Source organism: Electrophorus electricus, chromosome 8 (assembly GCF_013358815.1).
Source record: "Electrophorus electricus isolate fEleEle1 chromosome 8, fEleEle1.pri, whole genome shotgun sequence".
Taxonomy (NCBI): Eukaryota; Metazoa; Chordata; class Actinopteri; order Gymnotiformes; family Gymnotidae; genus Electrophorus; species Electrophorus electricus.
In genome coordinates, this window is record NC_049542.1 from 15,605,595 (window position 1) to 15,623,635 (window position 18,041).

An 18,041-nucleotide genomic window follows, 5' to 3' on the forward strand; every position below is an offset into this window, starting at 1 on the left:
AAACCAGAAGAAGGTTCTTATGGCTTCACTGGAAACAGAAGCTAAATGTTCCAATAGAGAATGCTCAGAACCTAGTTTAATCTGTCTGAGAAAACCACACCAACAGTGACAAGTCTTAAAAGTCACGTTTTCATAGTTGAGACTATCATTAGGTAAACAGTGTGACAGTTTGCTGGTCACAGGTGAGTGCTCTACTAAGCATTATAATTTAGCCAAAAAGTCAAGACTTCATTTATGTCTATGCACTTCAGATGCAGTACACAGCATGTCTTATTTCTGAACCAGCTGAGTGTTCATCTACTCCATATTTTGCATGCAAAGGCTGAGAGAACATTTCAAAGCAATCTGACTTAATAAGACCTATGGTAGCACCTGCTTTAGTGCAGCTGAAGACTAATACGAAAACAGACTTAGTGGCAAATAGCCTTTGCTGGATTTCTGGGCAATATGCTTCGCTGCCATCTAGTGGGGTTATTATGAAATACATCACCACAACATTATACAGATATAAATAATGGAACCAGTGACTCACTCATTGCTGCAAAATAATGGTCTGGTATCCACCACCTTTCTGAAATAGACATTAAAATCTTCATATACTGCCTAGTCATTTGTTAAAAGGTCAGAATGAAAACCAGAGAGTTTAAAGCTAGCCTTTATTTGAAGATGTTATATATTTACCCATGTAAAAGCAATCAATATAAGTGAGGAAAATATTTGATCTGATTCATTTTAAATCAGTGTCTTAAACTTTTCCCAACTCAGTTAATGAGATAAAGTCAGGATTTGTACCATGCACTGAGCTTTATTTATCCTCTTAAGATTGCCTAACAGAGTTTCATTTATTAAACTGTAATAAATATAAAGGAAAAAAACACAACCAAATGTAAAACTGTAATCAAGATAAGTCTTAGAGAATGTTTTAGTTTAGTTACAATCTGACAATGCTCAGAAGCACACCCCTTTTTTAAAATACAAACAGCAATTTCCCTTAAAACTTGGTTTCCCATGGAAACATAAATCCATTATGTCTGCTAAACATCTCAGGATAAATTATATATATTTTTAAAACTCACAGCAGTCACTAAAAGAACATGTATCTGTAATTCATCATCTTTCAATGCATACTGTGGCACGTATACAAAAGCACTGGGCAATATTTTACACAAACAATGCATACTATACAAATAAGTAATAAAAATGTGAAAAACAGCTAACTACTGATTTCTAGCCACAAAAAAATCCTAAGCTTACACAACACATACACCCTATTAAATTAACTTTCCTATCATTTAATGATGTTACTGTATCTTCTAAAAGGATCAAAATTAGACCCACTTAGCAAAAATACCTGTACTTTTTTTAAGTATGTGTAAACGCTTCATCCTCCTCTCTGCCAAAGGCACTGCTGGCACATGGTCAACCAGTATGGTGCCTCCCAGACCAGCTGATCATCACAATGTTGTCTGGGGCCACCTGGGGCCATCTGGGACTGTTTGGGTTAGGCACTCCAGCTTCCCATGTGCCACCACAGCCGGGAGCAAAAATACACGCACTCCTGTTTCTCATAAGCACGTGGAAATGTACACTATGAAAGGACTTGATGTGCAAAATGTAGCATGCAAAAACACCCTGATGACAACTGAAATTCTTTTCCAAAAGAAATAACCTCACATTTGCATATGCCCAAGTTCAAACATAGTTGATGCTACATAAAACATGCAGATACTCAAATTGGTAGATGTTTACGAGGTCGGACAGGTGTTTGTGCTTTAACCTTTGTCCTCAAATGTCTGCCTTCTAATCAGACTCACTCACACACTACTCAGTTGTTAAAGAGAATGCAAACCACAACTCATTGTTTATAAATGGAATGTCCACCAGAGCAAAAAACAAGTTTAACTTTGCCCACAACAGATCTTTCAAGAAATGCATATTTATAAATACAGGCCACAAGGCACACACACTAGCATCTATGAAGAGCTCCCGCAGCAGTGCCCTGCCAGGAAAACAGATGCTCAAACAAAGTGGAAAAGGATTTTTTTTTTTTTAAAGAATGAAACAAAATATGCCACAGTTGAACACGAGCTGCAGTCTGACAGCCTGTACACCAAACACTTTAAAGCCACGTCCTTTTGATGTTGATGAACACACAAAAAAAAACAAGAAACGGCAGGTCTAAAGTAACATTTGTTCACTACATGTAAGAGACAGAAATATCTAGAATGGAATGCTCATCAGCATTTTTGAGTAAATATCTGAAAATCCTTTTGAAACAGATATGTTTTAAACAAGGTCTCAAAAGTATGTTAACATTTGCATCCTGAGGTGAGTGAACAAACAAAAAATGTGGTGATGTCTCCATATAAATTACACTTGACCAGTGCAAAGAAAAATTAGATGTAAAAAGTAAAAAGCTAATTGACTGCTACAGGAGTGCAGGGAATCCTTCTGCAATGTAACAGGAAGCCATACAAAGTTTGCTCTTCCAAAATAGTAGCTATCGTAGCGCCTCTATATTTCACATTTAATAGCAAAAAAAATACAAAAATATCCTAAATATTCTATGTGCACTGCTCTAAAAGTGCAGTATATCTAGAAGATCTGCATAATTATTTTAACAGTAAGTATGAACTAGAATTAAATCTGCAAAAAGTAATTACAATAAAATTTAATACTTTACAAAAATTAAAAGCAAGACATTGTTACTACTGGCTGTGATTATCTATGATTACTTCAACCCATAGCATTATATAGTATTGCATGCTAACAGGAAACATTTTTGGAAGAGGAGAAAAAAAACAACTATGGATGTACTTCTCTATGTATGTGATTTCTATGTATGTAATTTCAATTTTGTCCCCTTGGTGCTTGTACAGTGTTCACAATGGTGCCCAAATCTGCTCCACTGCCTGCGTGATAAGAAGACAGATGGAGGGCGATCAGCGCATCCTACAGATTCCCTGTAAGAACCAAAAGAATTTATCCTCGATAAACCACAAAAAAATGTTGAACAGAAACAAATGTTTTTTTACTCATGTAAAAGTATACTGGGTTTAGAATATCCAAACAGTCTGAAGTCAGCTTCATAAAGCTTGTACAGTTCTCTCCGTGATTTGTATGGGATGTTAGCAAACCAATTCTCCTCCCAACTACTGACCGTCCTGTTATGATTGCCCCCTGGGAACTCCACGACATTGTCCACACGGAGGATCCGTAACAAATGCTCAGCATCCTCGTCCAACGTCTCCAGCTTTCCTACAAAGTCATAATTGATTTGGCAAGGGTGGCACAGGCGGTAGACCTGTCTCCAGTGCTCATTAAAGGGCATTTCCTTCTCAGTGTTAGCATCCAACAAATACTGGATGAAGTTTAAAAAGACTGGACGAACCCCAGCAGCAAAAGCTTCCACTGCCGAGGCCGGCGGCTTGGAATAGTTGCCATATCGTTTTAGCATGACAACAGCAAACCGCTTGTAGAAGTCTTCGTTCTCCTGCTCAAACTTGTTGCGGTAGGCCGATATAAGCCTTACAAAGGGGTCACGGACAAACAGGAACTTGGTGTACTTCTTCAACTTGATCTTCATCAGGTGACGTGAGAACTTGCCATAGCGCTTCCAGAATTTGTTGAAGGTGAAGTGCACACTGCCATTGTGGACAATCTGCTGGGGGATGTCCATCGGGTCCTGGTACGGTGCCCCGTCCACCAGCAAGCTCTCGCTCAGCACAATCAGAATGCGCTTCCAGTTGGTGCATGCCACCTTGGGCACATAACAATATATGATGCCGTGTCTGTCATCCACAATCAGGTGGTCAAGCTCCTTGTTAGGGATGTCATCGAATGTCCGGTTCTTCCCAGGGAAGTCCAGGCTGCTGTTACTCCTGCACATGTCATGAATAAGCTGCTTTCTGCTCTCCTGCCTCTGCTTCTTCTCTGCCGCTATCGGAGTCAGGTGGATCTTCCACTCACGTCGGGGGACAAACCTCTCCTCAGGTTTTTCCGAGGACTGGTTGCGGGTGTCTCCAGGTGGGGTCCCGCCCCTCACCTGCTCTGTTGGGTCAGCCGTGCCCTCCAAGAACTGATTCACGAATGCATCAATGTCAGACAGGAATGATCCTTCTTTGTCTTTGTCTGGTTTCCACTTTGGATTGGCGTGACCCTCCAGAGGGAGGTGGGAGGAATGGGGTCCAGAGATGGTTGTGTGCAGGTAAAAATTAGTGGCACCAACATCATCCCAATAGATGATTATCAGTAGGATCATGAAAACAGAGCCCAGGATTAAAAAGATGCGAAACAGCCTTGACTTGCCCATTTTGTCTGATTTGTAAAGGGGGGGGTCCATTCTCACATACGTTCCATATCACCATCAGTGAACTGTATATGGAGAAAGACACAGAGAGAGACATGGGGTTTCATTTAATATTAACTGTGTTTTCATTTAAATAATGTTCAATTTAAATACAAGCATGAATGTTGCATATACAAATTGGATGAGAGCCTAAGGTGATGAAAACTTATATTTAACTACGTAGGCCACAGTACTTACACAAGTCATAACAGACAAGGAAAGATTTCAAGTCAAACAGACAAAGTCACAGGCATCTGAGAGAAACCTGATTTAACAACTGTGACTGTGAATGCATTCATGGCAGGTTATGGTATGGTGGTGATACTTGAACAACATCTAATGCTAATAACTTCCACTTCTCGAAGGACTTCAAGAGTGACGAAATTACCGTTTACTTGTTCAATGCATTTCATCAGAAGAGAGCAAGAAAGTGACGTAGTGCAAATCCGTAACTGTAAGGCAAACTGAACTGTGTTCCTTTTTGTTAAGATTAGACTAGCAGAATAACTGCTGTAGCATGTGCTTCATGCTTTAAAATTACTACATAGCATGATCTTCACTGTTTGTGTACATACTACTATACTTAAAATTTACAGAATTTAGCAGACACCCTTATATAGCAGTACTTTGTCACCTCCATGGAACTTACCCTTATGCTAGCCCAACTATAGGAGTGAAGCTATGTATCTAAGCACCATCAAACAGACATCAAATAAGATCCTATTTAAAATAGATGCAACATTTTAGATACTTTACTGGTAACACCATGAGTAGTTTCGGCGGGAGTGAACAGTGCTACTTGCTTAAATGAAAAGGGAAACGTTTACCACTATAGCCACGCTTAGAATTTTTGTTTTTACGCTTATACGTTTTTTGGTTTTGTATATACCTGTAAAGCCGGACAAACAGGAAACAGATCACACAGTATTCTATAAATTAACTAGCTAATGCCTACAAATAGACAGTACGCAACAACAGTGATCTAGAAGCCTAAATATATCAAGTTTATTGGGTCACATCTCACCGATTATAATATGACAGTCTACACTAAAGATATGCTAAAACCACGACGGAGAGATAATACATAAGATCACAGATTTATAGAAACCTGACCGAAGGGCTATTGTGATGTTGACGGTCTGACCAGCATCACTCTGGGCATTTGCGCTATTATTTTCCGCAAAATGAATTTTGGTCATAGCCTACAGCTAGCCAGTCTATCCCTAAGACGCATATTCAACATTAAACTAACATTAGAAAATTAGGGATGATCACGACAACCATCAGTGCACGGTGTTATACTTCATGTGCAAGGCTACCCAATAATTCTACCGAATACAATGTAGCTCTTTGACACAGTCTCTTACAGAGGGACTTAGCGAGGTTCGAGCTTATTCGCGAAAACTAACATTAACCTTAAACATTTTCGACACTTGAATAGTGATTACCGGTCTACAACACAGCGATGTCGTCTTTATTTAATAACGAACATATGAACCTAAATTATATTTATCAAGTAATATTACTCACACGTTTCAGAAGCACTTTTTCCTCGCTGGAAGTCACTCCAACACAAGGCAAGTTGCGATGTCCGCTGCGCTTTTGAATTTCACGTCAAGCACAAATAGCTCCTTTTACTATTCAAGTTGTATGGTATGTACATTAGAATAAATAACATATTTAAATATGGCTGAGGAAAGGCTCACCTCGCCTTATGAATTATTTTCTCCACCCAGACAGCCTCAGCTAAAAAAAAGGATGTACGACCGCGGTTTGACACCCAACCAAAGGCACAAGCGGTCGAGAAAATATGATATCGCGAGATTTCTGTAGCCGCTGTATTCATTAGCTGTCTACAGCGAATAGCCTAAATATTCAAAAACAATCCCTCAAACCATTTTAGCGACAGAATTTAGCTTTTTGATCAAAAGGTTTATGGTTTAAATGACGGGAACATAACCAAAGAGCAATTATAGAAGCGGTACTGTATGCGTATCATTTTTGTACAGGGCAGTATCCGTGGTGGTGTACTTCGTTTTGTAATTTACTGTGTAAACTAAAATTATAAACTAGTACCAACATATTGTCCCCATGTTTTATATAAATATTGGTTGTCTGAAACGAGCTTTCGTGAAAAAGGGTCTAAAGCAGGAGTCCGTGGTAGCTCAGTGGTTAAGGTACTTGACTTGTAATTGGAAGGTTGCTGGTTCATGCCCCACCACTACCAGATTGCTACCATTGGGTCCCTGAGCAAGACCCTTAAGCCTCAATCTCTCAAGTTGTACTCAGTCATACTTGTAAGCTGCTTTGGATAAAAGTGTCAGGTAAATGAGTGTCCAATTCTGGTCCTGGTGAGCAGGTGTGTTTAAGAATACACCCCTATCCCAGGTGAGCTACTGAAAATAGAACAATCATTGATTATAGCTACAGCATTGCACCAAATCATGCTGCTGTTATATGCATTAATTGAAGTCTTTACAAGATAGAATAACATGCTAATTTTAATTAAATTAACTGCCATGAGGCAAATGCAAGAGCAACCACTTAATTCCATTTTAGTCTATCACTTCAGTGAGGTGAAATCAAAATCTCTACTCTGAAGCAATGGTGTGAAAGAAGACATTGAACAACAATGTTAAACATGGCATACATTTGGATCACAGAAAGGCTCATGTCCGTGGTATTAAAAGAAAGAACTTAACCATGCTTCAAAAGAGCAAGGTATTTATGAACCCTGCCATGGATCAAGCAAAACATCCAAGAGCTTGACATGACCACTCAACTCATTGGTTACACAAACATTCCAAAAAATAAAATTCAGTTAAGAAAGTGAAAAACACCCACCAGAGTTAAATTTGTTTTTTTACTTTATTACCTTGCTGTGCATTTAATATCAGGTAATCTGAATGGAGGAGGATATAGCCCACTGTAGTGCACGTTAGAGTACGTGTTAACCTTACGGAAAAAAGCCACTGGGCAGGAAGTGTCGTCCTTCCATGCTGAGATGTGAAACCAATATGTAGCCTGCTGTGTCATGGTAAGAGCTTTTGGCCGAGGTAAATGTTCAACTAAAAAGGAAAGAGCCAGAGGGTAGAGCTGTTGGGTGCTGGCCGGGGGTATGGTGGCTGGGTGACCGGGGGTGGTTCCCAGAGCTGGGTAAGGAGACGAAAGCAACAACGGCCAACAGTGGCACCAAAATTCTCCCTCCACAGCAACCAGTATTAAAAGGCACTTGGCTGGATGGTAACAAGGAATATGCTGGAGATGCCCAATTTGTTCTCCAACAAAATGCAACCACACTCCTTGATAAAGCAGTTCTGAGAAAAGGGACAAACAGAAGAAAGAAATTCATTATCAGTACTGAGATGACACAGCAAAGGTCTCAGCTCTAAGACAGTGAAAATTCACTACCTGCTATTGCGACTACAGATCTCCGATTGGAATGATTTCTTCATTGATGAAAAACTCAATGGTCTCCTCTTCCCAGTCATCTACATTGCTGTCCAGATCGTCAGTGTCCACACCTATCAAAATGTATACCCACATGACTCTATACCAGACAGGTTATAGGCCAATGTGACCCAATTTCACCTTTTAACACCCAAAACTCTACAGATTCTTCTCATATCTGAAGAACATGCTTTGCCTCCACATTGCACCCAAGACAGATGTACCATGTCCCAAGGACCAATGCTGTCCCACTTTACCTCATTTCCCCCATCTACTGAGAAATATCACCTCCCAACAATGGTGTCAGTAAGGAAGGTGGCAAATGGTGGGAGCCAGCACACATTAGTTAACTCTTGTTCAATGCATCAGCATTTGCAGACACATAAATGATGACCATAAATACATGCAAGAGCTGTGCAGTTTTCATACAGTAAAAAGAAACAGAAAGGAAATACTATTCATATCCCAAATGACAACAGTCGGTTATAAATAAGTTCAGAATGTTCTGCATAAATCAATGTTATGGGTTGGTTTGGCTCACAGAAAAGAATTCCTGTTGGCCTAGACATCAGGTTATATTTAAATCATGTGTAAAGTATAGCCCCATTAAATTCCCTTCACTTATTTGCTTGGAACCTTGCTTGTGCTAGATGATGAGAAAAAGTTTTAGGATACACCTATGGTTAGGACATACCTCCTCTGAGTTCAAGGCGGAGAGGTCTCTGCTCCTGATACATCTTCATGGCACTCTCACGGTACTTGCGATACTCCTCCATCATTGTGCGTCTCTTGTCGACCAGTTCCTGCAATACATGGCAATCTGAAGTGAATATGCAGATTCCAAATAACCACGTTAACCCCCATCCTCCAAAAAGAATAGGAACTAAACCTGACCTTCGAAGCCTTGGACTGGCTGAGTCGATCTTTCTGCTCAAAGATCTTGGAGTACTTCTTCAGGTCCTTCTTGATGGCCTGGGGAGATTAGAGAAAGAGCAGAGCTGAGTGCTTGTCTGTTTGGAGTTCTAGATGTTGGAGCTCCAGAGCCAATCTGCATGCATTCCTTCATCACCTTTATCTGCTCCTGGGACAGGAGTGAGGGGGGGCGGGGCCTCCAGAGGAGCTGGCAGAATCGGTCTTTGTTGTTCTTCTGTAGCAAGCGGCCCTGGAATGTCCACAGCCAGTAGGCATTGTCCACCTGGATGAACGAACATCAGCATTTAGTAATAGGGCACATACCTGCAGTTAGGTTTTCTTGGCATTAACAGGTCATGCACGATAATTGGAGATGAATAATGACCTTGTGGCTCCACCAGGAGACAGAGGTCACAACAAATCTGCCAGTAGGGTCCCACTCCACATCTGAGGCCATGTAATGCTCAGCAATGTTCATCATAGTGCAGTCAGAGGTGTCCACAAATGCCAGTGCACCATTCATGCTGTCATCACAAAACAGAAATGGGTGAAAAGTAAAGGGTAAACCTAAATGTGTTTCCATAAATAAGCACTCTTTCAGAGTACAAACCTCCTCAGTCCAGCAAGAACGAGGAACTGGCCCTGAGGGCTCCAGAAGATGCTGTTTGCTTGCTGTTTGTCAAACATTTCTAAAAACCACAACAACAACATTGTGAGGCTTTCTACTGTACTTAAACACTTTTAACAAAAATAGAGTGTAGTTAAAGGAAATTAAAATGCAGTAGTGTGTAAACATATCAAAAAATACTCAACTGATCAAATCAATTTTGCCATTGCTCTTCACATGGTAAAAAGATGCATTGATCCTGGGGGATTCCCCATGGAGCACTGCAAACCTGCTCCCATTGGGTTCCCAGGCGAAGGCGATAATGCCCTCTGGAACATAGACATGAAGCATTAGACCAGATCAGGGATGGAAAAGAATCAGAAATTAAGTTCTGCATTTCTCCTTACCTTTCATCTCCACCACATCCACAGGAACCTGTTTCTCCCTCATTCTGAATATCTCAAAGTTTGTGACAATTCCCTGAAAGAAAAGTTAAGTGGAAAGGAAAAATAGATCTTTACCCAAAATTCAGGGAACATGCTGACATTTTAAACTATCTGGGGCATCGGGGCATTTCATACCTGTGTTCCTTTAGGGGTCCTGTCCACCTTGACACACAGATAATCCCCATTCTTCTGCCAGTGAAGCTTGCAGTCCACCACATTGAACAAATTTCGTACTCGAATTTCATTCCTTGATGGGAGCTGCATGAGGGTTACCCTTGCTGGGATATCTTTATCCTCAGGAACCCAGAAGGCAATGATGTTGTCACCAGGTGACCAGGAGAAATCCCTGCGCACACATTACACAATTTGTGTGCACTGATAATTGACATCTTTATTTCTGTTTAAACGTATGCCATTGACTGCACTGTTGTGTAAACAACACATTTTAGCTATACTGCAAAACCACTCATGCTAAAAAGGTATCATTTTTTAAATTCAGCACTTACTTAATTCCATTTATCTTCAAACTCTTCTTATCCAAAAGACCCATGGACTAGAAGCAAAAATAATTTACTCAGCATTTACTAAGATTAAGATTCCATTTATTGTCATTGCTATTAAATGCAGTCGTCACACACTGAATCATTTGTGAACAGTAAAATGAAATTCAATGTGTAAATAAGCCAGCTTAATTCTAAAGAATATATGATATCTTACAACTGTCTTAAAAACTTACTGGTGTCTCATAGATGCTGAGAGTGTCTTGAGTCATTCGAGCAAAGAACTTGCCATCTGGACTCCACCTTAAATTTCAATGGAAAATTTTAAAAGTGCCCAAGTTATCATAACTGAGTGCATAATTTAGAACTGCTCATGTTTTGCCTTCCACTCAAATCTTGCTTATCCATACTTACTTGAAGATTGGCCAATGGGCAGAGCTCTCACAATGGAAGCCTCTCTTCTTCTGCCCAGTCAAAACATCCCAAATGATGATGGCCTGTGGGTCATCTTTCGTATCCATGAGAGGGCTAAAGGTAACCACATACCTGCAAGATATTTGAGTAGGGGATTACTGGAACAACAAAGTTTAATATAATGCAATGGTAGACACAGGTCAAATTTATTTCCTTATATATACACATGCATGTCATTTTCATTTTGTTACTGTACTGAAATATTAATTCAGTACATTACCCAGAAACCAAAAGGGGGTTCACCAATTTATTCAGGTTCTTGCTGTTTTTTGCCCAAACGGAAAAGACAGACATTGTATGAATGTGAGGTGAAGATGAGATTAAGCAGTGAATTAATTTTATTTCTTATGCCAATAAACTACAAGTTCATGACCTTAACGTCTAAATGAATTTAAAAGTAGCCAAGTTTCCCTTTGCTGGTCCCTGGCAGATAAACCCAGTCATGATCACATTCTACCTTTGAATAAGTAAATTACACACAACAAAGAAATTTAAAAAAAATAAATAAAATAATTATTTTGCAATTTGTATGATATGCCCTTTGTGTGACAAAAGTAAACAGAATTTAATGACATTTGTTTATGAGCTTAAGTGACAATTTAATAGAAAATATGACTGCAAACAAAATTGACGGATCCACGTAAATAAATAAATAAAATCACAACCCTTCTAAAGCAGAACATTCACTTCAGGAGCAGTGTAGCTATACCAAGATTGATCGGTCTCTATGTGTGGCACTTTCCATACCTCTCACAGGGTGAGAAGTCAATAAGCTGAACTCCTTGGTGGCTGAACCTCTGAATCTGTTTGAACTTCTCACCGCCCCACAGGGCGATGCCTCTCTGATGAAACGTGGCCAGGTAAGTGCCTTTAGGAGACCATCGCACATATGTTTCTGTCCAGCGCTGAGAGACACACATGCACACAGATTAGACACATATGACCCTGAACACCACATCAGTATCATTTAGAGGGAGAGAAAAGTTAGGGAAAAAAAAAAAAAAACCCTCCTCACCGCTCTCTCTTCCACCTCAATAGGTTCCTTGACGTCATTGGAAAATATGCCAGTTTTTTCACCAGAATCATAGATCACACTGTACTGATCCCGACAGTCAGGGTCTTCCAACCAGTGGCGCAGATTTCCCTGAGCAGACAGCAGAAAGAGCACAGATTTAAAGCATGCATAATGACATGCATGGGGCAGTCAACTTCTAAGCTGAGAACCTGTATTGAGAAACATTTGACAACAGCTGTGCACTTGCTCACATTCACACATTTGCAGACATGCAGTGAAAACTGATGTCTTTGATGCTTGTAGAGGACAAATATTTATAGGCTGATTCAGCTTTTCTATGGTAATTGTCATATCAACAAGGCATGGCACAGAAAGTAAACTGGATAAGTATAGGCTACCACAGTTTAACCTGTGGCTTGTGACAATACACAGAAAAAATATGCTTCACAGCATGTTTACTGTTTTTTGTTTTTTTACATGTATAGTGGCTGTGCAAATATTATTGTTAGGAGCAAGCTCAACCTTACATTCTAAGACACATGTGTGTTTGAGAGAATTAAGCACTAGAAAGGGATGTAAACCTATGAAGTTCGAGCTTTAACATTGCCCAGGGGCCCAACAGTGGCAACTTGGCAGTGGTGGGGTTTGAACTAGGGACCTTCTGATTACAAGTCAAGTACCTTAACCACTGAGCTCCCACTGCCCTTATACTGGTCTACTGAGATATTCTGTAACAAATATTTAAAGTAAACAATCCACTAGGCAAGAGAAAAGAATATCGATTATCTGTACTGTCCGTTCTCTTGCTGAAAGACACTCACAAAATCTTTAAAAGGCTGCTTCTCAGGAGGTTCCCATTCATCACTGATTGTCATGTACCTGTAAAAAAGAGGGGGAAAATCAATGCAGTGTTTCCATGTGAAAACCTTAATACAATGCAGTAAATTCCCTGTAGGAAATTCTGTATTCATCTTAACATACTTGTCAAAATCAGTAAATAGGTTGACACGAAACGTATGCTGCTTATCCAACTTGTAGCCATCAGCATTCTTTACAGCTTCATGTGCATGACTTGGAATGGAATACTCCAGAAAAATGTACCTAAAAAGTGACATGGAGGGATGAGATACTCTACTCAGGTAGACGTTCAATATATAAAAAAAACATTCAAAAATGCCCGAGTTTAATTACCCCTTGGTCTTGCCATCAGCTTCTGGGTAAAATTCATTGGTTATTTTGCCAAATTTTGAGAAGATCTTGTGGATAACATTTTTTAGTTTTTCCAGACGATCTGGTCCTACTTGAGGGACATTGTCAACGACAATGACAGAGTCAATTCCATCAGCTTCTTGAGGTTTCTCTCTGAGAACATCTCCCAAAAGTTCTGCAGGTTGCAAAAATAATTCACAAATGTTAAGAAAAAATTCTGATTTTCAATGAGACAGGGATGTATGGCAGAAAGAATAAACAGTCCAACAAATATCACAAAGCAGCTGATACATTAAAGCACACACTGATGCAGTCTGCAAGTGCCCTGCTTTTAATTTATTGTCTGGTATTAATTGTATTGAAATAGAAAAATTATTAACATTTTAGAAGGTTAGAAGCTCAGTAACTGTATTCATCACGTAACAGAGAAAAAAAGTTTGAGTTGAGTCAGTTGTTGCTCATTCTGGCCATTTTACCACTAAATGGCTTGCAAGATAGGATAGGCATCTTCACCAACTGACGAGTCCCATATGCACGCCTTAGATATCCAAGCCTCTACCTAACCGTTAGCTAGCTAGCCTACTAGCTAAGCTAGGCTGCTAGCTAATTAGTCGCGCTAGCCTGATAGCTTTTGTCATCGCTTGCTAATATGCGTAGTTAGTTAACAAAGACAGCTAGGGTAGCGGGCTAGATATTTATACACCCGATTAGCCCAAAGTGGGTTTCTAAAATAAATATTCGATATACACTTGAAGGGAATCTCTGCGCGTACGTTATTTAACCTAACTAGCTAGCCAGCTGAGGTAACGCGCTGCTAAAGAATCAGCGGGGTAGCGTATCTAGCTAACCTAGAAACAGTCCAGTCTTACCTCTGTGGCCTAACTATGGCCTAGATAACGAGCAGAATAAAATAATGACCGCGTTAGCTATGCTAGCTAGCTACTAAAGTATTGCAGCTGCAGTTTTATAACAGACCAAATGAGTGTTCAACCGAAAATATTTAGCAGTCTCATGCTGGTTGCGTAGTATAAACGGGCTTTTAAATCGTCCTGGTTCATGGTTGTAAGGCCTTGATGAAGCCGGCCAGTCTCCTAAAGCAGCCTACCCTGATCACTGATGTCATCTACGAAATCCTCCGGATCACTGAATGAAGGCTCTTCGCCTTCATCAAACTCAACCTCATTCTCCATTTCTTCCGTATCTCTCATCGAGAAGTCGTTTTGGACAACGAACGATTTGCCGTTAACTGTAATGGTCGTAATATAGAGATTTTTACTTGCAGGACCATGTGCAGAACACCCGGCGCTAACCACCTGGCAAAAAGAAAAGGAACAAGCCATGTGTACAAATCCGATTTCAGGCGGCCAACAATAAATAGCAATCAAAGCACATTTCTCAAATAAATTTGAAAAAAACAATATATGCCTTTTAAACATATTTAGAGAATACTTTATTACTCAATCATATAATTTACTTGGAAGAAAAAAAATATACATGTTAAAATCTTGAGCTAACCGTACTACCCCTTTTATGGAACTTGGTATTTCCCTGTGAAGGCTAGCTTCCGGCGCGAATGCGCGTGTCTGTTGCTATATCAAGTGCGTGCACAATAATCTGAGTAAAATGGGATTTGAAGATCTGGGAGTATTTCAGAAAGCGGGTTTAGCCACTAATTGGTATCTGTTAACTCGGAGTTCGTGGAAACTCAGCGTTTTCCGTTCAAAAACGGGCTCAGAATAGGCTGTGCAAGTTAGTTGCTACGGCAACTAACGCGGTGACGCTGACCCACCGTGTGCTCAAATTAAATGTCAGAACATGTTAGAAACGATTTAATGTTGTGACTCAAATGGTTTATTACAGTGAGCAATTATATCACATTATAAAGCGTGATTAGACTATGTTAATAGAAAATATGACTGCATGATTAAACAATTAGTTTTTTGAATGTTCTTCTTCACCATCGCATTTCACATGATACAGAACCGTGGTTTCGCCCTAGGTTTAACTACAAGTTGTGTGCACCGGTATTGTGATTATTTTTACTGAATTTTTTTACTACATTAAACTTTCTTTAACAGAGGGCAATAAACATAGATTAGCGCAGGGCATGTCCTTTTGACGTCGTTTGTTGGTCTATTAAAGCTTACGCAGACGTTTTCCTAGGCATAAATCTGTAGAATACAAGATTTCCATATAATTTTAATCATATTAAATAAACTTTAAAAAAACATGTGCAGTCCAGTTTAACACTGTTTTGTATTCTATATATTAAACACATATGGCCTGTTTCTGATAGCTGCTTAGCTCTAGGTTTTTGCTCTCCAGAATGCCTGTGTAATCTAATAAACTGAATACACAACACAAAATGTTGAAAACACAAGAAACCTTGCAAGTAGGGGGCTCTGCATAATTCTCACATTCTAAGATTTAAATCTACATGCAGTGCAGACATGACATTATCACCAGTGCCTTGAAAATGTGAAGATAGTAGTTTCTGAATGAGATTACCAGTGCTTTAACTCTACAAGTAACCAAAAATGCCTGTAGCTTGATGAAGAGACATTTAAAAGTTATAAACAGTGGCAAATATTTAACTTGATGCTTAATTGAGAGATAATACTCATTAATGACCTTCCTAGGTTTAGATACAAAGCGACTATTACATTGAAATTATATGGAAAATGTTGAGGAGTTATGTTATTCATATTCCTTGTTGAAAAGAATGTGCAATTTTAAAAGAACTATTTAGAACCAAAAGTGTTGGGGTACTCTGAGATTCTTCAATTAAAAAACAATGCTCAAACCTTCCCAGGGATGCTTTTTTGGACAATTTTATACACCGATGTAGTCCACTGTTAGATATTTAATAAGGATTTGGGTTATGTTTTTCAGAGGAAGACACGCAGATAACACATTGTTCTAAGCAGTCAGGAAGTCAGTGACTCATTTCACTTTAACGTGACTAAAGTTGTCTTTAAATACAATGAGTAAACTCTGAGAGGACCTAAAAAGATGAAACTATATGAAATTATAGTTTCCTTCCTGCTCCTCATAGACACCAATCATTTGCAAAATTTGTGGAATTAGCCTTCTTACTGTCATCTATAATCTATTCAATTATGCTTGAAAACAATTACTATACATTTTCTGTGCTGTCAACGTAGTTTACCCTTGGAATACACAGGCTACATTAAAACAGAAAATCATCGCAATTAACGCTAACTCAGATTTAAAAAGCAGAAAATAGCTGATACGTACTGAATTATTAAATGGGCTTTAGGATATATAATTCTGATGTTTTATGACTTCCTACTGACTGTCGTTCCTTTGCTAACGTTGGCTGTTACCTTTTAAAGTATATTACCTTGTAAAGTAGGTCTGCGTACGTAACGTGAATGTTAAAGTTCCGACAGAGCGCAATAAAAAGCTCTCAAGGTTTTTTTTTGAAGTTTTTACATGTGGAATCCTGTTATCAGCGATGGCTTTCGAAGTTAACCGTGAACGCGCTTGAGATAAATTCAGTCTACTCGGGGTCGGGGCTGACTGATTTCGATCCCTGTAATGCTATTGGAACCAGTAACTCTGTATATCGGATTGAGTTAGTTCAACTTAGAGTTCAAGGTTAAGTTGAAGGTTTGTTAAACTGGCTTTCTGGAATATCCCTCAGAGGTGCACAAAGCCGGATTTCTCAGTTAAGACAGATATATTAGGTTCAAAATGGAGGCTTCTTTCAACTCATACCCTATTGGATAGTAGAAATCCCGCTTTGTGAACGAGAGGTGGCAGACTGACAATGTTACAATTCTTTAACTGGTCATATTGCAGCATAGGTTAGTAAACCTAACACAGCTTCAAACCTTTTGCCGTATTTAGGCCAATGATTACGGTGTGAACAAAAAATTAAGTGAGCGTTTCAGTGCGGTTTTCCTGCTTCTTCACCAGATGGCACCTTTGCTCAAGAAACGGTTCAGTTGCTGTTTCTCACGCTTATGACAGAGCTTTATTTCCAAATAGTTCCACTGATAACATATGAGATACATTCCAGACTGATGTCTCCACTCTACCTAGCTATCCCCCACCTCCCCCTACAATAGCACGCTACAGCGTTGTTGTTGTGATTCTTCTTCTTCTTCTTCTTCTTCTTCTTCTTCTTCTTCTTCTTCTTCTTCTTCTTCTTCTTCTTCTTCTCGTCAGCTTAATGAGTGGTTTAGCAATTTGGTGGACATTCCCTGGCAGCTGCAGCTCACACGATTGTAATTCTCTAACTAAATTTCAGAGTTCACTATAAAGTAAAAGGAACGGCAGCCTAGAGGATATGCAGGGATAATAAGAGTCATGAGTTTAAATTTGTTGAAACAGTCTAGGCTCTGCCTGAAGAAAGCAGCAGTTGTGTCCTATGACATTTTCTTCCTCTACCTGCAGGGTTACAAGGAGTATTTAGTATCCATAGTTACATCAAATGTAGACATCATGGATGAAGGAAATAGAGATTAAAGCCACTGCTGAATTTCAAGAGCACCTAAATGAGGGTCTACATAAAGGGGAAGGGTTGCCATGTCTTCGTGGCCAAAAAACACCCCAAACAAACAAAAACGTAAAAGCCAAAAGACACTGATCCAAATAAACAAAATAACGTGATTCCTAGGAACACAGCTACCAAGTGGCTTTTCTTTTTAAAGTTTTTATTGGGTTGCTGCACACATTTTTTATATACATTTAAAATTTCAATCTGTGTTGGTAACATCGACACAGGAGTTTTTTTAAGAATACATCTTAGTGCTCTAGTTAAAATGACACTTGCTGAATGTAAGGTCCACTTTGGGGTGGGGTTGGGGGTTTTCCTGTGCCACTTAGTTCTTATATAGCCTTTGTTTGTTTTCTTCTGTTTGAACTTTGTACTTGGAGTTGTTCAGAGGAATTGCATGGACTCAACTCACTTGGAGCATAATCTTAAAAGAGCATAATTTCTATCGTATTTTTGTAGTTTACAGCAATAAAAATCAGAAGTGACACTACCATTATATGCCATCAAGTCTAAAAATATACAGATGTAGGACTTTGGTACAGGCTGTCAGAGTCC

General features: G+C 39.3%; 2 protein-coding genes across 3 annotated transcripts; both read right to left on the bottom strand.

The window, feature by feature from the left end:
• Nucleotides 1–642: 642 nt before the first annotated feature.
• On the bottom strand, nt 643–6,120 carry chst12a (carbohydrate (chondroitin 4) sulfotransferase 12a). Of its 2 annotated transcripts, XM_027008048.2 has the most exons (3): nt 5,879–6,120; nt 3,161–4,374; nt 643–2,963 (listed from the first exon to the last, which is right to left on the bottom strand). In XM_027008048.2, exons 2-3 carry the CDS (start codon nt 4,340–4,342, stop codon nt 2,943–2,945), a joined length of 1,203 nt encoding a protein of 400 aa, XP_026863849.2. In that variant the 5' UTR covers nt 4,343–4,374; nt 5,879–6,120; the 3' UTR covers nt 643–2,942. The 2 variants fall into 2 exon arrangements, with proteins under 2 accessions (XP_026863849.2, XP_026863773.2); XM_027007972.2 differs by having other exon boundaries at nt 643–4,374.
• A 1,077-nt stretch (nt 6,121–7,197) lies between these two features.
• On the bottom strand, nt 7,198–14,297 carry eif3ba (eukaryotic translation initiation factor 3, subunit Ba). The gene is made up of 19 exons (XM_027000196.2): nt 14,067–14,297; nt 12,944–13,136; nt 12,734–12,853; nt 12,574–12,631; nt 11,753–11,881; nt 11,485–11,642; nt 10,678–10,809; nt 10,500–10,566; nt 10,270–10,316; nt 9,899–10,109; nt 9,725–9,797; nt 9,524–9,646; nt 9,321–9,399; nt 9,096–9,234; nt 8,868–8,993; nt 8,693–8,770; nt 8,493–8,601; nt 7,760–7,872; nt 7,198–7,665 (listed from the first exon to the last, which is right to left on the bottom strand). Exons 1-18 carry the CDS (start codon nt 14,167–14,169, stop codon nt 7,772–7,774), a joined length of 2,046 nt encoding a protein of 681 aa, XP_026855997.1. The 5' UTR covers nt 14,170–14,297; the 3' UTR covers nt 7,198–7,665; nt 7,760–7,771.
• Nucleotides 14,298–18,041: the final 3,744 nt, after the last annotated feature.